This window comes from Aplidium turbinatum, chromosome 5, assembly GCF_918807975.1.
Source record: "Aplidium turbinatum chromosome 5, kaAplTurb1.1, whole genome shotgun sequence".
NCBI classification, from domain to species: Eukaryota; Metazoa; Chordata; class Ascidiacea; order Aplousobranchia; family Polyclinidae; genus Aplidium; species Aplidium turbinatum.
Genome location: NC_137476.1, coordinates 35878166 through 35905543, shown reverse-complemented (window position 1 = coordinate 35905543; position 27378 = coordinate 35878166). Strand labels below are relative to the sequence as shown.

The following is a 27378-nucleotide window of genomic DNA, read 5'->3' as shown; positions in this document are numbered from 1 at the left end:
GGTGTGAAAAGAAAACAGGGTGAAAAATCAGAAAGTCAAGAGTTGCCAAAAAACACGTTTTGATTGCTGAAGCTTACATTAAAATCTAGGAAATAATTCTCAGCCTGCTCATAAAGAGCCAACGGGCCAACCAAAAATTAGGGGGCCAAACAGCTTCAAAAAGAGCCAGATTTCTGAAAGTTTGCTGGCAACCCTGGCGTTAGGGGGTCCCAGTGCCGGGGGGGTTTGCTAGTCCTCACACCCTGTGGTCGACGTTGCCTTTCATGCGAGAATGGGAGCTCACGATGTTGGGTTGCTGAGCGAAGGCTAGTCGACCCTTCTATTCTACCAGAAACAAGTTAGGTTTGTGGTACCGAAATAGAGAAAAATCCTGAAAGCGGATTAAGCTGTTTCGTGCCACACTTCCGCAAGACTGAGGACTACAAAGCACTTGACAAGAAAGATCTCTTTAATGCGAACAATGAAACTCGTGCGTTCGTCCTACGCCGCATCGCACTAAATCGACAAACAATTGTACTTTCGCTGTAGCGAATTCGTTGCGATCAAACGGACTAGAACGAAGTCGATCGTTAAAGCGGTTTCAATTATCCGATTTCATATGCATTTTGAAACCGGTTTGGCTCTACAACCGGTTATTCTATATTCGGTATTCTATTTTGCCCATCCCTAGTCGCAAGCATTGGAATCTATTGCTGTTTACTATTACTTTGATTAATTGTTGGAAGTGGTGAACCATTCGTTGGAGTCCTTCAAGCGTTTTTATATATCATTTCACCAGTAGAACTATCCGTGAATTTAATTGACTGCTTTTCGGTTTGACCCATTAAACTACGTCATTGAATCTTTCCAAGTCTTTTTCCTGGTAAGAGATAGAAAGAAATCGTGACATTCTGGGGGCTCGTCCGGAATAAACCGAAAAAAATTTAACCGAAAAACCGAAGAATACCGAAGATTTATTGAAAGAATAATAAATTAATGTCAAGATGGCGGATACTGTCAAACATGAGATGATTGAAGACTTAGGGAGCATGGCTGAACGAATGGGGCTGACTGGTAATGAGAAGTCTCAGTTTGTGATGGAAGAGTATCACAAGATAATGGACCAAAAAGCTCAGCGAGAAGCTGACGAAAGAGAAGATAGAAGAGCTGCTCGTGAAATACGGAAAGCAGAACTTGAAGCTGAAGCTGAAGAAAAACAAGCACAACGAGAAGCTGAAGAAAAACGTGCTCAACGGCAGTACGAAGCAGAAGCTGAAGAAAGAAGAGCGCAGCGCGAAGCAGAAGCTGAAGAAAGAAGAGCGCAATATGAATTGGAAAAGTTAAAACTTGAATTAGAAAGACAAAAGCTGGACATTGGTGAGCGATCTAATTCTACTAATGATAATGCTCGAGATGTTATTGTGGCGCAAGTTAGACGTCCAGATTTGCCATCATTTGTTGAAGAAAAAGATGAGTTGGATAGTTATTTGTTAAGATTTGAAAGATATGCTACAATAGCCAAATTAGAGAAGTCGACGTGGGCTACCCAGCTAAGCATGTTATTATCGGGACAAGCTCTTGATGTATATTCAAGACTTTCACAAGAAGAAGCCATGAATTACGACAGATTGAAGTTAGCTCTGTTAAAGCGATACAATTTTACCGAGCATGGATACCGTCAAAGATTCCGTGAAGCAAAGCCTGAAAAACACGAAAGCCCAGGTCAATTTATTGAACGTTTAAGAAACCTTTTGTTAAAGTGGTTTGAGCTTTCGGGGGCCGATCAATCATTGGACGGATTGGCAAACCTTATAGTTAAGGAACAATTCACAGATTCATGTTCAAAAGATCTGTCTGTTTATCTAATGGAGAGAAGTCCAAAGAATCTAGAAGAAATAGCCAGTGTGGCAGAACAGTACTTAGTTGCTCATGATGAGAAGTTGTCGACTGAAGAAACACTGTCATGCGATATTGACGAGGAGCAAACAAATAATTCTAAAGGAGGTGCTGTTCCAAGAGAAGTACGTTGTTTTAATTGTAATGGCTTAGGTCATAAATCTGTTAACTGCCGGAGGAAGACTAACAGAAATCATCAGGAATCGAGGAAGTGGTGCAATCGTTGCAATAGGCAAGGACACGAAGCGAAGGAATGCAAGGACAAGTCGTTTTCCTTACCTAATCAGTCTGGAAAAGATAAAGACACGGACGTTTATCGATGCGGTTGTGCGTTAATGATTCCTGAACCCACGCTTGACGAGGAGAATCCGGATGAAGATGTTTGCGGAAAAATAATACCTGAAGATCACCTGCCAGTAGTGGATGGAAAAGTTGGAGACAAAAAGGTAAAAGTTTTACGTGATTCTGGTTCTACTGGTATAATAGTGAGGAGAGATTTGGTTAAAGACAGTCAATTAACGGGAAAAACTGGCCATGTGACAAAAATAGATACCACTTCAATCCAAGGACCGTTAGCGATGATATCTATCGAAACTCCGTATTGTAGTGGGACTGTGAAAGCGTTATGTTTACAAAACTCTTTAGTTGATCTGATAATCGGAAATGTTTTTGAGAGAGATTCTGAAGTTACTTGTTATTCTTGTGGCAAGAATGGTCACTTTGCTCGAGATTGTTCTGCAGATAATCAGCAACGATCTCACGATGACGGATACAATGAGCGCGATGAACCGAGGAGAAGAGGCAGGCGACGACCATTTGGAGTTTGCTATAGATGCGGTAGACGCGGACACTTCGCCAGGGAGTGCGTTGCTGACGGCGGACATTCGGAAAATAGACGTTGCCGTGACAACCACTGCTACCGATGTGGGGAGATTGGACACATAGCAAGGAGCTGCCCTTTTGATGAAAAGGCTTGCTATAATTGTCATAAAGAAGGTCATCTCGCCAAGGACTGTCCGGAGAGGAGATGTTTCCGATGTAGGAAGATGGGTCATCTCGCTCGCCAGTGCACTGAAGATATTGAGGACGATGGAAACTTTCGCAGTAAACGTGACTATTGCTTTGAGAAAAGCTATCGTTGGTAGATCATGCAACGATGGACTTATGAGAATTGATGATTGAGTAATTAATTGTTTTATGGTGTGTTTTGGTATTGATTGTGTTGTTATATTGTTTGCAACAATATTCTAAGGGGGGGCGTATGTCACAATCAAAGTGCAATGCCTTGCGATGGTTTGCTTTGTATCTTCAACGAATGTGCTATTTTCATTATGGAATTCTGGTGCGTTGTGTTATTGTCGGTTATGACCTGAAGTAACCTCTGATGACGAAATCTGTATTATGTAACGTGTTTTCTGGAATCATTTTCCCTACGTGACCTTCTATAAGCTTCTGTTGTTTACCTTTTAAATGCTACGTGACCGAACGATGGTTCTTTATGATGTAACCTTCTCGAAGTTATTGGACTGAACAGCCAACTATAAATAGTGGTGTAGTTTGTGTAATGTTTATTCTGAGATTCTGAGATTATTATTATGGGAGTTGTATTATGATGAGTTGGTGATGAGAGTTCATTATTGTAGTAGTAGCAGTTGTTAATAGACGCAAAGATTATTGTTGATCGAGAGTGGAAATATTGAATACGAGTACTGTAAAGCAAAGTTGATGCTAATATAATTTCTGATTGAAATTAGAATCGTATGAGAAGCTGTGAGTGGATCACGTTAAACTCGATCAATAGTCGCAAGCATTGGAATCTATTGCTGTTTACTATTACTTTGATTAATTGTTGGAAGTGGTGAACCATTCGTTGGAGTCCTTCAAGCGTTTTTATATATCATTTCACCAGTAGAACTATCCGTGAATTTAATTGACTGCTTTTCGGTTTGACCCATTAAACTACGTCATTGAATCTTTCCAAGTCTTTTTCCTGGTAAGAGATAGAAAGAAATCGTGACATCCATGAAGTGCATTTCTTTTTCAAACTTTCAAGTGCACGTCGTGAAGATTATGTATCATTGGAAGAGGTAACTAAAGTTACAGCTCAGTATGCCATGCAACATGTTCAGACTCGATGGCTCTCCATGAAATATGTTGCTGTCAGAATTGTTGAGCAATTGCCAAATCTAAAACATTACTTCCTGCAGTTTTTGCCTAAGCAAAAAAACTTCAAGTCAAACATTGCATCCACCCAGAGATACAAAAGGATTTCAGAAGCATTAAAGGATCCATTGACTGAAGCTTATATTTCATTTGTATCGTTTGCTTCTGGTGACTTTGAACGGTTTTTAGTCCTATTCCAATGTGAAGAGCCACTGATTCACATTCTTTACTCAGCAATGTGCCATCTGATCACGGCTTTGCTTTTTAAATTCATCAAAAAAAAGAGCATATCATCCACAGAGTCAAAAAATCTGTTGCTTGATGTTTCAAACAAAGAACTTCAGAAGCCGTTGAACTTGATTGATGCTGGAACACAAGTAAAAGTTTTACTCAGTGATGTTGCAGTCCTTACTGAAGCTGACAAGAGGAAATTTAAATCTGAGTGTCTAAACTTTTTTGTGGTTGCTACAAGTTACCTTTTACATCATTTGCCATTACATTCATCTGTTATCAAGCAGGCACAATTTTTGTACCCAGAAAAAAGAAATGATGTTGGAGCTACACTGCTACAGCTTCTATCGCCAATCTAACTTGGACAGTCTCCAATTGCCTTGAAAAGTGCCTTGCAAATGCTTTTGCAATTGATGTATCTGTTTCAAGAGAAGAGCTTTGTGATATTGTGATAAGGTAAGACTGCAGTGGTTATGGTATCAATCTGAGGACATTCCAGATGAGTTTTACAATAGGGTAAGTCTTTGTCAACTTGACCAAGCTATGTAACCCATAGTCTCAGATTTTGATGAAACTTAGACACTTTGCAGAGCAAGTCATTCTGAGAAAAATGATACCAATCTCAGCAAAATCGGTTCAGCGGTTTTCGGGATATGGCCATTTGAAAATGAGGTGTTTTTGCGTTCGCTCAAGCATGAAATTAGTGAAAAGTTGGTACAACAATTTTAAACGTAAATAAAACATACACCATTAATGTTACAAACTTCAAATTTTGTGAGAACTTAAGTTTGGTTGAAGTCAACACATTTACAAACTTTCAACAATTTTGGTCATGGTTGAATGATTTTGAAGACTAGTTAATATTGTTGTGGAATTGAAATCAATCAACCGTGACGTAACTTCCAAGCACTATACTGAAAAAGGCCCCTCTTCAATTTTTTCGAGTAATACATCATTTGAAAGGTCTTGACTTCCCCTATACAGTGAAACAAAGATATCTTTGTGTATTTGAGAAAATCTAGATGTAGTAAGTCGAAACGTAACATATACACAAAGTGGCTAAATTGATTGTTTTTATAATTGTTCAACAGTGCTTTGCTTCCCTTTTTTCCAATTATGCACAAAATATATACATTAGTAGACATAATAGGTAAGTTGAAAGCTTTGAATATCTTGCTTAGTCAATTAACCATACTAATTACTATGACTACTTAAAATCAAAGCAAAGATTATTGAAATTCAATGTGTAAAATGTTTTACTTGAAATTGGTTTTTAATAATTGTATAGTTTAATGCCAGAAGGAAATAAAACCAAGAATACTAATAGAGAAGTGGCTCTTTTTACCTGGTCCAAAGATGCAATTTAATCAACAAAAAAGGTTATCGTGCTTTGAGAAATTTTGAGAAAAACATAACGATATATCACAAAATTCGTCCGCAAAAGCCAAAGGATAATTATATTGAACTCTCATTGCAGTTTTGAACCATAAAAACTTTTGGGCTGCTTTTCAATTTATATTCCCAATTTAAAGAATTGGTCAAACTGGATATTAATGTATATATAATATATTCCAAAGCATATGTGTGACAGAAATTAATTATTTATTAGCTGATCTCCAATGAGTTTGAATTTGTTGCTAACATTGCATGGAAAATTGATATTGGTCTTGAGTAGTTGCAAGGGTTGGACTGTCTACAACACACAAAACATGTTCAAAAGGAATCCAACATTCGTCTTTGTTTCTTGGCCAATGAAAAGATGGAGACGGTCCATTAGGGTGCAGAAAATTTACAACGATGACACCATTTTCTGTGTCAACTACCAAAGTTACTCCAACATAACCACTTTCCATCATACATGGCTGCTACAAAGTTTCCTTGATTGATGCTTTTGTTGCTGTAGGGTCATTTCATTATAATTCATCCAGGCCATGGAACCATAAAATTTATAATTGTCCCATTTTTTCACAGTTAAAAATGCTTGAAATTCTGAGTTATTTGGCACAAATTTTGTCAAAATTGGTCGAGTGGTTTTTGTTTTATCGCTATTTTAATCTTTGACCACCAGGTGGCGATTTTTTTAGTGAGCCGCATAAAAATGCTCATATCTTGGGACCTAGTTGCCCAATCTTCATAAAATTGGTATCTATCCCCCCATTTTCAGGGGTGGGCTTTCCAAAAATGAAGGTTAAAATGAGCTAGGAGTTATACTTTTTGTGATATAAACATTTGTAGTGCTTCGATATCATGGCCCATTTCGCCATGCGGCCACACATTTTTTTCAAAATTTTTTTGATCATTATTATTAGCATAGATGTTATATTCCAAAAATATCTTTTAAATCACTTACAATTCACAACCTCATAATAAAAATTGTGCACAAAAATGCAGAATTTTTAAAATAGTCAAAAACATTGGATTTTATTTTTTTTTTGAATTTTGAGATAAGACTTTAGATTCCATTACCACTACTTGTATTACAACTATTTTATGAGCAAAACTGTCGTCAAGCCTTTTTCTCAATACTAATATTGACGTAGATAACTGACTCCTATTTCAATAATTCCACTTTAATCACTAACAATTCATCAGTCCATACTGGGTGGTCCGCCCCTCCCCCCCCTTATTACGCCACTGTATGTCAAGCAAAGAATAGTACAGTACTGTAGTATAATACACTATTACACAAAGTGAAGGAGTCAAGACATTAAGATGAAGGAGTTTAATACATCGAAAGGATGTAATGAGCTTGTCCTATGTGGGACATAATTATATCATTTTCTTAACATGTCTCGCTGCTACTAGTAGGACAGTGTGCACAGTACAATTGTGTTACTTTAATTTGTCAGAAGTTACATTAAAAAACAGCATATGCAACAATCTAAGAAATACATAACAATCTAAGAAAGAAAGTATATACATTGCAAAATAAAGTCACACTATTCTGAGGATATAACTACAAGTCTATGCATTTCTGCTATCATTTCTGAATTGGAATATATGGGCTTTGTCTGCACTGATCATTGTAAAATTACATATATATGATATACATACATCATTGTAAGATTATTAGTGCCAAGAAGTGTAAGAAACATTAAAGATAGTTTTAAGTGACTTTCTGCAATAAAATACAATTAAAAAGTATTCAATAAAGTAAACCTATAGTTTTGCATGTATAACTAGTGCATCCCATTTTGCATTTAACATTATGTGACACTGGACAAAATATGCTCACTGCAGAGCCATTACAACATGTGAGGGGCAACAATCGGAATGAATAAAAACGCAAGAACAAGGGCCGCCATGCATGTAAATAAACCGACAACCACGGTTTCTACCATGTAGCTGAACATGTGAGAGTTCAGTTTATTTTTTATTTTGTTGGCAAAAAAGAAAGACACAAAAAGCAAAAACACAAAATAATTCGCACAGCAGGGATGGCACCAAAAGACCGAAAGGTCACCAAAGTCAGCTGCCACCCAAACATTTAAACAAAAGGCACAAAATTAAGAACATTAACACATATATGCATATAATATATAGCACAATACCAGCACTTTACATAATACATTAACAATGGAATAGCACAGGGCAACATAAAAAAACTGTGTAGAGAAATAAGCGGATGATACGTTTCAGGAGTGATCATTGTACAAATTCTTTAATAAACATTTATATATATTTAAATTTAAAAACATTAAAAGACTTTTCTTTCATTTCTTTTGGTACTTGATTCCATAGTTTCACTCCATTAAAACATAGCATCTTCTTTCCAGAGTTTGACGTTGTAGAAGGCAAATATAAATCATTCTTTTGGTTCTGACGGGTTTTATGATGGTGAATTTCATTTACAATAATGAAGCAGCCAGCAAAGGCTCGGGGCAGCATTTTGTGCACATATTACTAGACAATTGAACACGGGTTGTCATGCATGCGAATAAACTGCAAACCACAGTTTCTAGCATGTACAGTAACTAAGCATTGTGAGAGGAAGCAAAAATATAAATTAACATGAATGAACAAAGGTTGTTGCACACCTGGACACATAGAACAGCACATGCCATTATTGTAACATTAGTCAAGACCTAGACAGCAATTTCAGGCAATCAAACCCAACATAATAGAAGCCAATCAACGCTCATCTTGAATGCAAATGAAGCGACGATTCACAGTTTGCATGTTTGGAGCCGAAAATCTGTATATTCTGCCAGTTGTAGTGGAAGGACTGTCCAAAATCATCATGATTGAAGAAATGTGCATGTAACACTTATCTTCATGGCCAGGCCAATTGAAAGATGGAGAGGGCCACAAAGATGCATAAAATTGACCAGAACATCATTCTTTTCTTTGTCCACAATTTCAACAAGCCCAACCCACCACTGTCCGTCATAAACACATGCTACATAAGACATGACACTTACATCTCGGATGTTTATCATTGGGGCTGCATCGAAGAAACAATATGTGCCAGCAAACTGTGAATCATCTGATACGCGCTTAAAACTGAAAGAACCAATACAACTTGAACTGAAGTAATGGTGTCCATGAGTACCAGGCACAGTGCTTCCATGCTGGAATCTTTGTTCAAGAGTGGTCATTTTTTGCCACAAGTCATGGTTAATCTCCATGTGACGGGATTGATGGAGTAGTAAAAAGGAAGCTGGGTAACGAAAGTCTAGGCAGACCAACTGCTAACCAAATTTTGACTGCTGCAGCTGCCTATCAATACTGCTCTGAAGCTGTAACAAGTGTAAGTAAGAAATACTCAACAAAGATTCCAGCGTGGAAGCACTGTGCCTGGTCCTGAATTTCTTCAATCATGATGATTTTGGACAGTCCTTCCACTACAACTGGCAGAATATACACATTTTCGGCTCCAAACATGGAAACTGTGAATCGTCGCTTCATTTGCATTCAAGATGAGCATTTGGCTTCTATTATGTTGGGTTTGATTGCCTGAAATTGCTGTCTAGGTCTTGACTAATGTTACAATAATGGCATGCTGTTCTATGTGTCCAAGTGTGCAACAACCTTTGTTCATTTATGTTATATTGTATTTATGTTTTTGCTTCCTCTCACAGAGCTTAGTTACTGTACATGGTAGAAACTGTGGTTTGCAGTTTATTCGCATCCCGTGTTCAATTATATAGTAATTTATGCTGCCTCTCACATGTTTAGCTACATGGTAAAAACCGTGGTTGTCGGTTTATTTACATGCATGGCGGCCCTTGTTCAATTGCGTTTTTATTCATTTCGATTGTTGCCCTCAAATGTTGTAATGGCTCTGCAGTGAGCATATTTTGTCCAGTGTCACATGATGTTAAATGCAAAATGGGATGCACTAGTTATGCATACAAAACTATAGGTTTATTTTATTGAATCCTTTTTAATTGTATTTTATTGCAGAAAGTTACTTAAAACTACCTTTAATGTTTCGTACACTTCTTGGCACTAATAATCTTACAATGATGTATGTATATATGTAATTTTACATTGATCAGTGCAGACAAAGCCCATATATTCCAATTCAGAAATTGCAATGTATATACTTTCTTTCTCAGATTGTTATGTATTTCTTAGATTGTTGCATATGCTGTTCTTTAATGTAACTTCTGACAAATTAAAGTAACACAATTGTACTGTGCACACTGTCCTACTAGTAGCAGCGAGACATGTTTGGAAAATGATATAATTATGTCCCACATCGGACAAGCTCATTACATCCTTTTGATATATTAAACTCCTTCATCTTTATGTCTTGACTCCTTCACCTTGTGTAATAGTGTATTATACTACTGTACTATTCTTTGCTTGACATACAGTGGCGTAGTAAGGGGGGGGAGGGGTGGACCACCCAGTATGGACCGATGAATTGTTAGTGATTAAAGTGGAATTATTGGAATAGGAGTCGGTTATCTACGTCAATATTAGTATTGAGAAAAAGGCTTGGCTACAGTTCTGCTCATAAAATAGTTGTAATACAAGTAGTGGTAATGGAATCTAAAGTCTTATCTCAAAAGTCAAAAAAAAAATAAAATCCAATGTTTTTGACTATTTTAAAAATTCTGCATTTTTGTGCACAATTTTTATTATGAGGTTGTGAATTGTAAGTGATTTAAAAGATATTTTTGGAATATAACATCTATGCTAATAATAGTGATCAAAAAAATTTTGAAAAAAATGTGTGGCCGCATGGCGAAATGGGCCATGATATCGAAGCACTACAAATGTTTATATCACAAAAAGTGTAACTCCTAGCTTATTTTAACCTTCATTTTTGGAAAACCCACCCCTGAAAATGGGGGGATAGATACCAATTTTATGAAAATTGGGCAACTAGGTCCCAAGATATGAGCATTTTTATGCGGCTCACTAAAAAAATCGCCACCTGGTGGTCAAAGATTAAAATAGCGATATAACAAAAACCGCTCGACCAATTTTGACAAAATTTGTGCCAAATAACTCAGAATTTCAAGCATTTTAAACTGTGAAAAAATGGGACAATTATAAATTCTATGGTTCCAAAATTTCAATTTTCTGGATGAATTATAATGAAATGACCCTGTACTTGGTATCAAAGTTGAAAGTGTAATTATATGTGAGTTCATTGCTTATTCTTTTGATGCCAATTTTAGACTTGTCAACTGGTTCAAAGTAATGAAATCCTCTGGTTCCTTTTATTGTACTTGCTAGCTTCCACCTTTCTTCCAGACGTTTTCTTTCATTCGTCAAATCTTCCTTGAGAAGTTTGATGAAATGTATTGAAGGCAACTTTACAGTGCAGTGATCCATCATTTCATCTAAAGTACCAATTTGATGATGTAGAGGTCTTCGTAAACTTTCCATAGCTATTGAATGCTTCACAGTGCCTCCAGTGCCATCGCAAGGTGACTTACCATGACTTGTGGCAAAGAAAGACCATGATGTTTCCAGGCCAAAATCATGTTTGTGCAGGCACAAATGAAATTTTCTTTGCCAACAAGCTAGCAAGTGCAATAAAAGGAACCAGAGGATTTCATTACTTTGAACCAGTTGACAAGTCTAAAATTGGCATCAAAAGAATAAGCAATGAACTCACATATAATTACACTTTCAACTTTGATACCAAGTACAGCAACAAAAGCATCAATCAAGGTAACTTTGTAGCAGCCATGTATGATGGAAAGTGGTTATGTTGGAGTAACTTTGGTAGTTGACACAGAAAATGGTGACATCTTTGTAAATTTTCTGCACCCTAATGGACCGTCTCCATCTTTTCATTGGCCAAGAAACAAAGACGAATGTTGGATTCCTTTTGAACATGTTTTGTGTGTTGTAGACAGTCCAACCCTTGCAACTACTCAAGACCAATATCAATTTTCCATGCAATGTTAGCAACAAATTCAAACTCATTGGAGATCAGCTGATAAATAATTAATTTCTGTCACACATATGCTTTGGAATATATCATATATACATTAATATCCAGTTTAACCAATTATTTAAATTGGGAATATAAATTGAAAAGCAGCCCAAAAGTTATCATGGTTCAAAACTGCAATGAGAGTTCAATATAATTATCCTTTGGCTTTTGCTGACGAATTTTGTGATATATCGTTATGTTTTTCTCAAAATTTCTCAAAGCACGATAACCTTTTTTGTTGATTAAATTGCATCTTTGGACCAGGTAAAAAAAGCCACTTCTCTATTAGTATTCTTGGTTTTATTTCCTTCTAGCATTAAACCATACAATCATTAAAAACCAATTTCAAGTGAAACATTTTACACATTGAATTTCAATAATCTTTGCTTTGATTTTCAGTAGTCATAGTAATTAGTATGGTTAATTGACTAAGCAAGATATTCAAAGCTTTCAACTTACCTATTATGTCTACTAATGTATATATTTTGTGCATAATTGGAAAAAAGGGAAGCAAAGCACTGTTGAACAATTATAAAAACAATCAATTTAGCCACTTTGTGTGTATGGTACATTTCGACTTACTACACCTAGATTTTCTCAAATACACAAAGATATCTTTGTTTCACTGTATAGGGGAAGTCAAGACCTTTCATATGATGTATTACTCAAAAAAATTGAAGAGGGGCCTTTTTCAGTATAGTGCTTGGAAGTTACGTCACGGTTGATTGATTTCAATTCCACAACAATATTAACTTGTCTTCAAAATCATTCAACCATCACCAAAATTGTTGAAAGTTTGTAAATGTGTTGACTTCAACCAAATCTAAGTTCTCACAAAATTTGAAGTTTGTAACATTAATGGTGTATGTTTTATTTACGTTTAAAATTTGTTGTACCAACTTTTCACTAATTTCATGCTTGAGCGAACGCAAAAACACCTCATTTTCAAATGGCCATATCCCGAAAACCGCTGAGCCGATTTTGCTGAGATTGGTATCATTTTTCTCAGAATGACTTGCTCTGCAAAGTGTCTAAGTTTCATCAAAATCTGACACCATGGGTTACATTTTCCCTTTTTTCTGGTCAAGTTGACAAAGACTTACCCAAGAAGACTGATCTTGAAAGTAGCGATAACACCAATTCTCAATCTTCTTACTGGACTCAAGCGCTAACCAAATGTGGTTTAACACCCCTACCAAAATTGTCTTCCTACAAGAGAATTGATTATTATTGGACAAAAATTGGAGGCCTGTTAGATGATGCTGGGATAAAAAAAATATCCGCAACTGTTTAGTCTGGCAAGGTGTGTTCTAACATTAGGTCACGGTAATGCCAGTCCTGGAAGAGGTTTCTCCATTAATAAACTTTTGATTCATTCACATGGTTGTACTCTTAAAGAAAACACAATTGTTGCACTGAGAATGGTGAAAGATGAACTAAATTGGTATGATGACGAGGTAAACTTTCCCATTAACAAAACACTAGTTTCAGAAGTGAAGGGTGCTCGTGCAAAGTATGTAGCTGACCTTGAGCAGCAAAGAGCTCTGAAAGAAAAATTGAGAAAAGAGAAAGAAAGTGCTCAGGCTATTGTTGAAGCCAACAATATGGCAGAAAAACAAAAGAGAATCGAAACAATTGAAGATGAAATTCGAAGAACTGAAGAAAGCATTAAAGCTGCTGATGAAATTATTGGAGATGGGCATGCAAAGCTTCAGGAGGCATTGTCAAACAAAGCGTTGGATCGGAAAGTTCTTCAAGCAGCTGAAGCAAGAATTGACATCGGCCGTGATCGCAAAAGAAAATGTGAGAAAGTACTTGCTAGGCTCCAAACTGAAATTAAAAAGAAAATATCGTAAACGTGAATTCTTTACCAATTAACTTTGTCTCAACAACTTAAGGTGACTTTAAAATTGAACAAACTTGCCATTTTCAGTCTTATTTCTTTCATTTCTATTTTGTTCGTGAAATGTTTCAACTGCCTTGCTGTGAGTGTGAAGTAGCCTAAATTGTGCTGACTTGCAATCAGTATCTCTCTCTCTCACTTATATATTTGCATTTTCTTGATTCACTGTGGTTGTTTGATTTACTTGATTTTTTTAGGTTTTTTGTACTTAATTATAATATATTTCGATTCTGGCTGATTATTTGAATTTTATGGTAGCCTACAGTTTCATCCGATTGAAAATGTCTGAAAATTTTGTTTACACCCTATCATTTTCCAATTCAGTGTTGTGAAGAGGCTGCTCTAACTTATACTGTGAATGGCCGCTATAGTTTTCCAAAGGGTCACTTTGGCCACTAGTCGAGTAAGGATGATTGGTTATGATGGAGGTTTATTTTAAGTTTGTGGTAAAGTCTGAACTTATTTAAAGTGAGGGCATGGCTCGGTTCGAGATCTGAAATCGGGCTAGATTAGCTTTGGGTTACATTAACCATAGTGGCCGCTCGTATTTTAGACAAGCCTCTATTAGTGTTAAAATATAGTTGTGTAGCTATTTGTAACTAGGTATTCCACTGTTCTTGCATTTGATTGACTGGCATAGTAGCCATGTTCTACAGTCTACACTATGGTATTGCAGCTTCCTAAACAGCTGTTTCGTTTATTGTGAAGCACCATTGCACCACATATTTCACTTTCTTCACACATTACATATTCATTTTCTTTATTTTTCCGGTTGGTAGTAGTAGTACAATAATATAATAACTGATTTACAGCATTCAGCAAAACAGGGTGATCTAGACATTCAGTTTGACCATTTGAGTAATGTTACTAGAAAGTTGGTTTACATGAGCCATGCAAGAAAGATCAAGTCACAGCAGATACTGATTAACAGGTCTGTTCCAAAGGAATTATGATAAATTGGATTTCTGCAGTAACCTAGAAGTACTGGTTATTCCCAATGTCTTCGCAAGTCTGTTGTTGCATTGATTTGATTTTTAAAGTGCAGCTTGCTCTGAACTGAGCTAAACAATTTGACTATATTGAAATAATGTAAAGTACCGTACATATAACAAGCTTACAGTAGGCCTGTATTATGTGTTTTACTTCTACACAAAAGCTGTATATATGTTTGCTTTGACGTGATGACTTGCATTGACTGTTTTTTTCCGTAATCGGTTCTTATGCTTAAAATGTAGGCTAATATAGTAATAAGAAAAACTTTAAAAAATTAAATACAACAAAACATCGAGCTCTGATGTAAAATCATAAAAAAAGCATAAAATTTTGATGAAAAATCATAAAAAAATCATAAAATTTTTGGCTTTTTTGGCATAAAATCATAAAAAAAAAATAGGAAAACCTTGAGTGGGACCCCTGACAATAGTACTGTCACTTAATACATAACATCATAAGATGATTTCAAGGTAAATTTCAATGGATTGCTGCTCCAGTGCTTGTCAAGCCTTGCCTTGAATGCATTCAAGCTAAGTGCACTTATGACTGTTGGTGGTAAATTATTCCAGGCATTTACTACACGCACTGTGAAAAAGTTGCTTCTCAGCCTTGACATAGTTTGCGGCTTATACAATTTTAAGTTATGGCCTCTTGTATCATAGGTATTTGGATTCATTTGAAATAATACAGTATAATTTACATCATAAAAACCATTTAAATATGTATACACTTGAATAATATCATGGCGAAGACGTCGGAATGCTAGAGTAGGCAAATTTAATTTTTCTAATCTTTCAGAATATGACAAATGCCTTAATGCAGGAACCAATTTGGTTGCACGCCTTTGAACATTTTCTACTACAGCTACAGAGTACTTATATGTTGGGAACCAGATCAAATTATTGTATTCCAAAATTTGACGAATTAATGCATTAAAAAGAGTGACAAATACTATGGTATCAAAATTAGATATAGAACGTCGAATCAGTCCTACCATACTGTTAGCTCTAGAAACTATTTTTTCTATGTGTTTTCTGAATGACAAGTCCTGATCAATAACTCCACCAAGGTCCTTGTAGTCTCACAAATGTCTCACAAACTCACACAAACTCACAAATGTCTCAGTCTCACAAACTCACAAATGTCAATTCCTTTCTTGAGTTGTCAGTATAGTCTTGAATCATGGTATACTTGAATGTTGGTGGGTTTTTTCCCATTCTTAAAATACAGGACTTTTCTGGGTGGAATTTCAATTTCCATTTTCTGGACCACTCATTCAGTGCATCAAGATCATTCTGCAGTTTTAAACGGGTCTGCTACTATTCGGTGAGTCCGATTCGGTGAGTCCGATTCGGTGAGTCTGATTCGGTGAGTTCCTAACCTCTAACCTCTAACCCCAAACTCCTAACCCCTAACCCTAAAACGGCAATGATAATTAGGCCACGGTACCCGATAATTAAAAAAAAAAATTGAAAAAATCCCCCGTTAAGGGATCGGACTCACCGAATCGGGCCATTCTGGTTTTAAACAATCACTTCTGTCCGTTATTTTTTGATATATTTTTGTGTCGTCTGCAGATAACTTATTATTACATTTTACACTTTCGGTCATGTCATTAATATAACATGCAAATAATGTTGGTCCCAATACACTTCCCTGCGGCACACCACTTTTAACACTTCTCCAATCTGAGTAGTGTCTATTCACAACAACTCTTTGCTTTCTTGATGTGAGAAAAGATTTTATCCACTGCAGTACAAACTTTTCTATGCCATATGCCTCAAGCTTTGTCAACAACCTTTTATGAGGCACAGTGTCAAATGCTTTCTTTATGTCCATAAAAGCAACATCTACATTACCACCTTGGCCCAAAATTTCAGTCCAGTTGTCTAGTGCTTCAACTTGTTGAGTCATACATGACCTACCAAGCATGAAACCATGTTGGTGTTGAGAGAAAAATTTAAAGTACACTTAATTGTGTAAATGTTCTTGAACTCATCCAGCACCTTAACCTTTGACATTAACTGTTGCACAAAAACTGGGGTGCTCTTCCACAAGTCACCTTGTGGGTCTACCAAAAAATAACTTAACCATATGTCATATGTTACAATCAACTATTAGCATGTGACGTATGATAACATTATTTTTTTGGTTGACCCACAGGGCAACTTATGGAAGAGCACCTGCAATCTGGGTTTTTTTTTCGCTGAGACTTTTCGGTCATTTGTCCGAAATGACTTGAAAAAATTCGGTCATTTTTTATTTATTTCGGTCATTTTTGGTCATATATAGTCAATTGACTATAGATTTTTTCGGACATTTTGCTAAAAAATTGGTAAATGACCGAAAAAAAAAACAGCTTGCAATCCTGCATTTGTGAGAACGCTGCTCTGAGCCCTAGATGAGTTCAATCAGAGATGGTTCAATTCACAAATTGTTTTGCATGGAACAGCTTTCTATCGTATGTTGTCGCACGTACACTCGTACAGCCACTCCCTAATTTAATACAACTTTCTGTAGTGTAGCCTGTCATTAATTGTTTTATTTACAGAACACAGAAATCACATAGCCTATGCAATATGTCTGCAAGTAAAAGCTTTTGTGTAACATTATTAAGACACATAGAGCGCTCATACTTTCAAGGTCATAAATTGTTTGCTGCAAGTAAATCAACTGTCATTCCATCATGTCAACACATTGTTCAACCACGTGTTTGCTGGAATAATTTGGGTTTCAATAGATATGCATCAAAGATTTACACAAAAACTGGTGATCGTGGAGAATCCAGTCTCTTTACCAATGAAAGAAGGCCCAAATCTGACAATGTTTTCGAAGCATTAGGCGACATTGATGAGCTGAATTCCAACATTGGGCTGTGCAGAGAAGTTTTGTCTGATTCATGGCAACATGATAACTTTGAGGAAATTAGCTCCATGCTTGAAAAAGTACAGTGCTCTTTGCAAGATGTTGCTTCTTGCGCTGCTACTCCAAAATCAACAGCATCTGATAAACATATTGAACGAGTGAAGTTTGAAGAAGATTTAATTATAGAGCTGGAAGAATGGATTGATCATTTCACAAAAGATTTGCCAGAATTAAAGAACTTTATTTTACCATCTGGTGGTAAAAGTAGCTGTACTTTGCATGTTTGCCGCAGTGTTTGTCGTAGAGCTGAAAGAAAAGTTGCCAGTCTTTTGTTACAGAATGAAGTTGATGAAATTGCTGCAAAATACATTAATAGACTCAGTGACTTTTTATTTACCTTAGCAAGGTACGTTGCCAGCATGGAAGGGCAGCCAGAGATAATTTATAAAAAACCAAAACGAGCATCTAAGCTGGACGAAACTGATTTACCAAATGATAATGATAAACCTACTGATTAGAATGAACTGTTAAATGCTAATTGTGTCATTTCTACACAAACCTTGTGCATTGTGCAAGACATGAAATAAAATAATCTGCTACTCTTTCTTGCATAAAAGTAACAAACTTACTTTTTTCTATTCATTGATGTGTTGGTTATTGTGACTGGTATTTTATTTTTTCTCTTAGACACATGCTCCTTTATGTGGTGTGCTGTATTTTAATATAGGCTACATACCATTTATTGCATAATCATGTAATATAATACTACAAATGCCTAGGCCCTATGGGGATATATATTGTATATACGTACTGCTTTGATAGGCCTAAGATCTTTAGGTCGAAACAATTTGCCACAGTCTTCAGTAATGTGCTCATTGCTCAACATAAGTAGAACATTTTTTGAGGAATCTACTGTAAATAGACATATACAACCAAGCAACCACACGGCATTTAACATAATCCATTAAAATTGAACATAAACTATAAGCTACAAACGTTTTCGGCCATAGACACGTTAGCCCTTATCAAGTAACAAAAAAAATAACTGCTTATCATATCTACACTGAAAATGAATATCTGATCTAAACACTGAATTGAAAAAACGAAATGCAAAATTTTGCATTTTGCATTTCAGCTTATAGTTTATGTTCAATTTTAATGGATTATGTTAAATGCCGTGCGGTTGCTTAGTTGTATATGTCTGTGGTTGAAGAAAGTGACCTCTTTACCAAAATTGCAACTGTAAATAATATTCACTTTATCATGATTCAAACTCAGAGCTAATTGATTTGTTACACATCGATATATTTTCATTATGAGATGTTTGAAGCTAATAATAAATTTTGATTACCCCTTTTTCTCTTTGTTTTATAAATTTCAAAGTTACAGCCATGCTAAATTTTCAACTGATTATATCCATCCTATTTTGATATCGAGCGCTTCATATTGGATGCGTTTTGTCGCTTCTATTTTTTTAAATCTTTGCTATAGGTATGTGTTAGTTTTGATGTGATGATCAAAAATAAAAATACACTGAATGAATAGCGTAAGTAGGATTTTAAGTAAAGTTTAGACTAATTGCTTGATATTATATAGTGTAAAAAACCATACTGAACTAATATTTGCAAATGGTTTATGTGTGATTTCATGTATGAAAATTAGGGTCTGCTACTATTCGGTGAGTCCGATTCAGTGAGTTCGATTCGGTGAGTTCCTAACCCTAAAACAGCAATGATAATTAGGCTATGGTATTCGATAATTTAAAAAAAAATTGAAAAAATCCCCCGTTAAGGGATCAGACTCACCGAATCGGACTCACCAAAACGGGCCATTCCGGAAAATTATGCCATTTTTATGGATAATAGTTGGTCTTTCTGGGAATATTCAATATAATTATAATATTTTTAGTAAAACCGGTATTTCATTTGCTATTTAGTCATTTTTTTAGTTTTGTTAGCACATCTACACAACTTTTAAGACCATAAGCATGAAAGTTGTGGTACTTGCCGGTGGATATGGTACAAGGTTGAGACGAGACATAGAGAAAGATGAAGCTGAAACATACAAACATTTGCTCAATGTACCTAAATCTCTTTTACCTGTTGGAGGAATACCCTTGATTTCACACTGGATGAACATATTCAAGATGTGTGACATTATTGACCATGTTTACATTGAAGTACGTTTTTATTTGTGAAACTGTACTGCTTAGAAAGCTTTCCTTTCACTAAAACTTGGTTGATATCATCTATAATCTCTTGACTGCAGTAAATGTAAATTTTATTATATGCTGATTGGCCTTGGTGCTTAACTGCTTATTTACTTGGCCTTGCACTGGCAGACAAATGAAGTGTTCTTCAAACAATTTGAGAAATGGTCAAGGAAGTGGAAGGATTTTGTGTCAGTTGTGAATGATGGATCTAGTACAAATGAGTCACGTAAAGGTGCAGTGGGAGCCATAGCATTTGCAACCCAGCACTTTCAGATTGTGGATGATGACATTGTGGTATTGGCTGGGTGAGTTTGTGAGATTATTATAATACGTAAGTAGAACCTTAATTGTGATGATCAGTATAGCTGTCAATCTATGGGGAATGATTCTCTGTCACATGTTTTAATGGATGCTGTCAAGCATATAGCTTGCTTAACAGTTAGTATTATAGTAGTCCAGTTTTAATCCGGTGATGTCCTTGTTACTGAGGGTGGCCAGATTCAAATCCAAGTGCCGCAAGCGCCTTCACACCCTGCCTCATCGATCTTTCCTCCTCAACTTGCTTTTTCCATGTTTTCTTTGGTCTTCCTTGTTTGCTTCGTCCCTCCACTCGCAACTCCAGTCTCCAGTGCTCTTCTCAAAACATCATCTTCATCCCTTCTCAGAACATGCCCATTGCCCATATCACGTCACTCCATTCGCCTTCACCAACTTTCTCATTCAGCCCAAGCAAGTTCATAAGTTCTTCACTATTCCTTTTGTCCATCAGCTTTACACCACACTTTGCCCTCACTTTCGCTCTCTATGTTCTTCTTAGAATCGCCAATTTGTCTTCCCGTAAGCACCATGTCCCACTTCCGTACAGCATTGCAGATCTCACGCAACTAGTATAAATTCTTCTCATTTTCAACGGAAATCTTCTACCACATAACACCCTCTTCAAGTCTTCATCTTCAATGCAGTTGCTAAATGAATCATCCCCTGTATCATGATCTTTTAAACTGGCGCTTGCATGCATGATAAACAAACTACTTCTGATCTCAGGGACACATTATTTTATGAGGACTTTAATCTCACTGCAATGTTCGATCAATACTTCACATTGAAAGCAGCAAACCACGGATGCAGCCTTGTGACAGTGTATCAGTGCGCCGAGACAGGTAAACATATACTTAACGCTGCAACAACCTAAACTTATTGGATTGAAAAGAATGCGAAAACAAGAATACAAACTTCTGCACAGATGGAAAGATTAGTGCGTATTTGTTTTCTTAATTGTTATATTAAACAGTATTGCTTGCGATTTGACAGACCAAACGTACAAAGTACCGCCCGTTTTTTTGGTTTATTTTTGCATCCGGCCTTACGTCTACTGACAACAAAATGATGTACCGGTAGTTTTATTTTAGTCTCATCAAACAAACGACTTCCTTGACAAACTGACATTTAGATCTAGCCAAACATGGCATACTGGAGATTAAGGAACCTGAAAACCGCGTCACATCTTTCCTGGAAAAGCCAGATGCCGGCATGACGTCATCAAGACTGGCCGTGAGTAGACAACATTGTCGCAAGAAAATAACATATAGATAACAACCAGTCAGTGATCTGAATTGGGGCCTACGTGTGACGTGTAGAAATGCCTTGTAAACGTTATAATACGTTGTGTTTGCTTGACTTTTATCCAGACTTGTTCGACCCGACAGCTCAGTTGGTTAGCGCGTGACTTCGTGAACGAAGAAGCTTCAAGATCAAGCGGCGCTGGTTCGACGCTCGCAGTGTGCGCTTGAGCAACGCATTGTCAGAACTGCTCTCCATTCAGCGGCACCTAAGGAATGGAATAGTTCCTCTGCAACAACACTTCAACAATCGGAAACTTCACTAGCTGTTAATCTCGGTAACTGGCCCCGTGTCAAAAGCCTCTCAAGTATGCGAAACTATCAGGAATAACCTATCAAGGCTTTGTCAGTCCGACGATATAGATCATAACCAACCAAACCAGTAACATTCATCTGTGCCTTGCAAATACTGTAATGTTTGTATCGTCACATGTGTATAAATGGAGAACCGACTGATCAAATTAACTCCTCGTAATTGTAGCCTTTACTTTGCAGTGCCCCTGCTTTTACATTCTGTCGCCTCAAGCTCTGAACCAAGTAGCCTCATTTTTAAAAGAAAATGAAAATTCTTCGTTGCAAGAGAAAGATGCTACGGGAAACTTTCTTAAATATTTGTACAAGAGGTGAGATCTCTAAATAATATCGAGTCTGCATTGTGCTAAGCTACTGGACAGCTTTAATTTCTCTTCCAGACTGATGAAGTATTACGTTCCAACAATGTAAAAACTCTTCTCCGTTGGAACCAAAGCAGAATTATTCGCATGACATCATAATTATACAATAATTTATAATGTAATAATAATATTATGTTAATATGATATATATTGCAATATTATTATTATCGTCCGCCCCGATAGCTCAGTTGGTTAGCGCGTGACTTCGTGAACAAAGAAGCTTCAAGATCAAGCGGCGCTGGTTCGACTCTCGGTGTGTGCGCTGGAGCAACGCATTCTAAGGACAGCTCTTCATTCAGCGGCACCTAATGAATGGAATAATTTTCGGCAACGACACTTTAATAGTCGGAAACTTCACTCTGTCAATCTCGGTAATCGGCCCTGTGTCAAAACTACCAGGAATAACCTATCAAGGCTTTGTCAGTGCGAGGATAAAGATTCAAAACCAACCATTATATTAATAATGTTATAATTTATCATGCTGTTAAGGTTTTCTGCTTGGGTCAGTTACCCCAGTTTTTAGGATACTGATGACATTGTAGTACCATTGTAACTTGTCAAACGTAGTGCTATTCTGAATTTCAGACTACCAATCTTCACTTACAAGATCTCTGGCAGATTCGATGTTGGCGGCCTTCGTTCGTATGCCACTTGTCTGGAATATTTTGAAAAGAAAGTCCATTGATGTTTGCTGAGTGCTGATCGGTTTTACAACCATTTTAGATATATCCTCGCCACGTTAATTGATGCTGGTTTCTTTATTTTCAGACTCGCAACAGAACGATCGAAGTTCTGATTAATTTGCCAGACCGTAGTCTACTGTAGTCTTGATGCGTAGTAACTGTAGTTACAACCAGAGGCTCTATCCATCTTTACAATTCAGGGGGGGGGTGATTTTTGGACAGTGGGCTAAAATCGTCATAGTCATTTCAACAACAACTTTCAACTCGTCTTAGTCATTCCAACCACTCCAATGAGTGGGGGGGTGATCACTCCCCCCCCCCCTTGGATAGAGCCCATGGTTACAACCAATCCACTGCAAAGTTATATCAACTGCGGGGTTCCACCTGAAGATGGCGGCTCTAGGCTATTTTGTGCTAATATGTTCTGTTGTAAAGCAGTTTTAGATTTATATTTTCTAGTTTGATATAATTTATACGTGCAATTATTATTTTTATATACAACAGCACTGCCAATAAAATAGTAGTTTGTAAACACAAAAATGTTTCGTTTTTTTTTATTGTTCACATCAATCGTCCTACTGTAGAATGGCTTTGAAATTATCTTAGGCTGTTGGTTTATTTGTAGAAGCTCGCATGTTGCACAATACAGATATAAGTTGAATCTCAGCTCGCAGGCATTGTCGTTCCATCAATGTTCATATGGACTTTATGATATTGTCATCTACCACTGCCTCACCTCATCTTGCACTATGTGAAAAAGAGTTGATTTATAAAAGTTGAAGATTGCGAGTAGAATGTTGCTCAATGCTCATTATGATTAGGGTGTCCCACTTTTAGGTGACTTTTCAGGAAAATTAGATTCGGGTCAAATTCTGAATGGATTTTCGTCACTGATTTCAATAATGACGTTATTTTTTCATTATGACGTCATCTTGATTGCCAGCTAGCGGATTTTTGCTATTTTGGCCTTATTACAAATATGGTAAGAGCTAGAGATTTGGAACCTGTGGCAAAATGACCGGAAGGGACGATTTCCTATTTGTTGTCAATACAATATACAGTAAAACGCTAACTGCAACAGAAAAGGAATTATTTTGAAAAAACATGTTTTTGCTCATTTTTGGACAAAAAAATGAGAAACACGGCAATTTTGCTACAGTGATGCTTTTATTTCGATTGTTAAGTTGCTCCACCTTGTTTAGCAATTAAGTACAGTGGTAGTAGTAGTGGTACACACTCTTGAATGTCTCTTCCATGTAAATGAGATTTATTTTACACACGCAAAAAGCTTTTTGGAAGGCAAAGTGAAAGGCCCTAATGCATACGAAGATGGTGGTTTGATGAACATAATTAAGAAAATATCAAAACTTAAGCCCCAACATCTGAAAATACGACAATATTGTAAAGTTTCATCACAGCTATATAGCCGCAAATCATTTAAAGGGCGGGGAAACCCAAATTAACTTTGCGAGTTTTTTGTTTCAGCGTGATAAAAAAAAAAAATCCAAATTTTGTTGCCCTCGTCTCGCTAGGGCCGTTTTTGTTTGATACCCGTTTGCAAGGTCTCGTTGCGCATCAAGCTGTGATTCTGTTCGCTGTGACGTCACAAGGTACATATAGTTGTGGCCAAAAGTTTAAGACCAGACTTGATTTATGACGATTTTTGCATTACTTCAAAATACTGCATCAGATATAAGATGATGCATAAAGATGATGCAACTGAAACAATATATGATGCAGTATTTTGAAGTAATGCAAAAATCGTCATAAATCAAGTTTGGTCTTAAAGTTTTGGCCACAACTATATGTACCTTGTGACGTCACAGCGAACAGAATCACAGCTTGATGCGCGCGAGACCTCGCAAACGGGTAGCAAACAAAAGCGGCCTTAGCGAGACGAAGGAAACAAAATTTGGATTTTTTTTTTTGCTAAAACGCATGTTGTACACAATGACATCACGCTGAAACAAAAAGCTCGCAAAAAGTGAATTTGGGTTTCCCCGCCCTTTAAAAGCCAAGATCTTATGGTTTTCTGAGCACAAGAAAGAAACTAAAGATTCATCTTTTCGGAGCGACCATATGTGTCTTCATGCTCTGGCAGCTCATTTATTGATGGTTGCTCCAGGAAATTTAAAACCCCTACTTTTTTATCGTCAAGAAAGCGTGTCCTATGCGCGTTGGATAACAACAGCGAGTGGTTACTTAAGATTGCTGATTTTTGGGTATTGTGTTGGGCCTCAGGATATCCCTAAATTTCAACGTATGCAGGGGCGCCGGAACGATTTTTGACTGGGGGGGCAAGATTACGAAAAAAGGGCACTTTTGTTTACTAAAAGGCCAATTTTTTTTCAAGTTTTAAGATAAGATATAGCGATAATGCTAATCTATCAGCTCACTATGTGTTGAGTAATGATAGCATACAAGTATCCGGTATGCAAAGAAGGGCATCATGCTATGTTATAATTAGGGCAACCAAATTTTTGACCTAAAAACTTAAAATTTTGACTTTATAATTTACAAATTTTGACCTAATTTTGACCAATAACTTTCTGCGTTTGCAACCCAAATGCGAAATACAAAGCATGTTAGAAATCAAACCGTAAGGTAAGAATATCTTCTTTTTCTAATAAAATAAAAGAAAAATGTGGAAGACTCAATGACACCACAGCTAACGAACATGTAGGCCTAACGAAAATCACTCGAAAAACTGCAAAAGATAAATATGGAGTGTCTTTAAATATCCCGAAATTACTGAGGGGATTCTGCAGTATTATACTTCAACATCAAGTAATGTTTCACATTATCGCCTTTGAAATTCCTGTCTCTCGTCAAATTTTTTTCTAAAATGGACAAACTTCTCACTACTGATACAGAAGTTGCTTGGGAGTTCCTCAGCAGGCTTCTTCTCAGAGTTCTCTTCTCAGAGTTCCTCAGCAGCAGGCAGGAGTTCCTCAGCGTGGTGAAATATCATCTCGTCCCATTTTCCAATTTGGCAAGGCGAAACAAGACTATTACCACAGAAATTGCAACAAATGGATTATTACGTCAGAATAGCAACATAAATTGCAACAAAAAATCAGTATCTGTGTAGCTTTAATAAAATATCAATAGAGAGAAGAAAAACTACGTTAAAAGAAAATTTTGACCTAACCAAAAAATTTGACTTTTTTTTGACTTAATAACTTTGAAACCTCTCTTCATGTCAGCCTGAAATTTAGTTTCTGGACGTTTTATAAACTTTGAACAAGGCAGAAAAATTTTGACTTTATTGACTTTTGGTTGCCCTAGTTATAATAGGCTTGCCATACGTCCCGGTTTAGCCGGGACAGTCCCGATTTTAAGACCTTGCCCGTTGTCTCGCCCTGTTAACCAATTTGTTCCGGAGTTTTCAATTTGAGATTTGCAAAAAAAAATTCTTGAGCTAGTCATCACAATTCTTTCTCAAGTAGGTCTGCGGAAAATATCAACAAAATGTTTCAGAAGCAAATGATCAACATCGACTTCTTTTTCGATGAGCACGTTTTGGTAAAGAAATAGATGTCTAAGAGTGAGAGGAAAGAATCATGGCAAAATGCAACGACATCTCTTGAACAAAAGTAAACTTTTAACAAAAACATAACCATTCCAAACTTTCAAAACCTTGTCGAGTTTGCATTTTGTTTGCCTGGGACATCAGCAGCAGTTGAACAATTTTTTTCAATTATGAACAATATGTGGTCTGATGACAGAGACCAAATGGTAGAACAGAATGTCAAAGCTCTCCTCACTTGCAAAATTAATGTTGATTTGACATGTAGTGAATTTTATGAAAAGATAAAATCTAACACTGTAGCTTACTTTCGAAAAAGGTACTTAGCACAGAAAAATATTATTAGGCCTGATTCATGTGCTCATAAATATTGTTAAGTTCCCTTGCTTTCGTTGGAGAAATAGGCTTAAATATATTGGTAATTTTCCCATATTAAATAGTTATAGTTGCATTAAATTATTTTGTATTAGGCCTACATTAAGATTATTTGCAGTTTTATATGCGTCCCGGATTCGCATTTCTAAAAAACGACAAGCCTATGTTATAATGATATAACCTACTGTCAAGCCTTAAAGCAGCCTGCGGCCATGGCCGCTAAGTAGTGCTTGAATGACCGCCGGTGCTACCTCCTCAATCGGCCAAGTTTGGCCGCCAGTCTCTTCTAGCCAATTATTTAATTTCGCAATAGAATGATCGTGGATTAACTGTCGAAAATATATAGTGTCAAAGAGTGACGCAAAATTAGATCAGCGCGTCATAATCGCCACTGTTGCATTGTGCGGGAATATTTGTTATTGTTGGAATATATCCATCTGCAATCAGCCGATCAACAGCGCTGTAAGTTTTGTTTGTAATTCCCGATGTATATTTGAATAAAGTCTTAATCGAAAGTGCTAATTTACATCGGCTGGCAATATTGTCGTTTTTATGTCGAATCGATGTTGTCGGACATTGAATCGTTGTTAAAAAGGAAAACTAGGTTAGTTGACATCCGAGGGGAAAACATTTTATCATCCTATTTTGCAAAAATTATACTTCTTTTAGTAATGTCCTTCACATCATTGAAATACTTATTTTATTACCTTGCCGTCATCGTCAACACATGTCGAACGTTGCTTCTCGTTGCTAAAAAGAATTCTAGATGAGTGGCGAACTTCTTTAAAATCAGTCACATTGGAGACACTCGTGCGAGTGTCGTTAGATGGTCCCGCAGTACTGGATTACAATCC

The 27378-nt window shown here is 36.6% G+C and overlaps 3 protein-coding genes across 4 annotated transcripts; all 3 read left to right on the top strand.

Annotated features, from left to right (window-relative positions):
- Positions 1-4007: 4007 nt before the first annotated feature.
- LOC145770505 (uncharacterized) lies at positions 4008-13593 on the top strand. The gene is made up of 2 exons (XM_082582170.1): positions 4008-4789; positions 12780-13593. Exon 2 carries the CDS (start codon positions 13093-13095, stop codon positions 13525-13527), a length of 435 nt encoding a protein of 144 aa, XP_082438296.1. The 5' UTR covers positions 4008-4789; positions 12780-13092; the 3' UTR covers positions 13528-13593.
- A 1247-nt stretch (positions 13594-14840) lies between these two features.
- On the top strand, positions 14841-19368 carry LOC145770120 (corrinoid adenosyltransferase MMAB-like). Its single transcript, XM_082581705.1, has one exon. The coding sequence runs from the start codon at positions 17147-17149 to the stop codon at positions 17948-17950; it is 804 nt and encodes a 267-aa protein (XP_082437831.1). The 5' UTR covers positions 14841-17146; the 3' UTR covers positions 17951-19368.
- Positions 17964-23270, top strand: LOC145770119 (mannose-1-phosphate guanylyltransferase catalytic subunit beta-like). 2 transcript variants are annotated; one of them, XM_082581704.1, is made up of 7 exons: positions 17964-18923; positions 19381-19611; positions 19774-19949; positions 20689-20804; positions 21095-21195; positions 21759-21886; positions 22523-23270. In XM_082581704.1, exons 2-7 carry the CDS (start codon positions 19420-19422, stop codon positions 22620-22622), a joined length of 813 nt encoding a protein of 270 aa, XP_082437830.1. In that variant the 5' UTR covers positions 17964-18923; positions 19381-19419; the 3' UTR covers positions 22623-23270. The 2 variants fall into 2 exon arrangements, with proteins under 2 accessions (XP_082437830.1, XP_082437828.1); XM_082581702.1 differs by having other exon boundaries at positions 17965-19611.
- Positions 23271-27378: the final 4108 nt, after the last annotated feature.

Coding starts and splice junctions, on each gene's coding strand:
- LOC145770119 (XM_082581704.1), top strand. CDS start 19,420: ATGAAAGTTGTGGTACTTGCCGGTGGATATGGTACAAGGTTGAGACGA. Junction 20,805..21,094: donor GTATCAGTGCGCCGAGACAG/GTAAACATATAC, acceptor ACTGACATTTAG/ATCTAGCCAAACATGGCATA. Junction 21,196..21,758: donor TGACGTCATCAAGACTGGCC/GTGAGTAGACAA, acceptor TTTACTTTGCAG/TGCCCCTGCTTTTACATTCT.
- LOC145770120 (XM_082581705.1), top strand. CDS start 17,147: ATGTCTGCAAGTAAAAGCTTTTGTGTAACATTATTAAGACACATAGAG.
- LOC145770505 (XM_082582170.1), top strand. CDS start 13,093: ATGGTGAAAGATGAACTAAATTGGTATGATGACGAGGTAAACTTTCCC.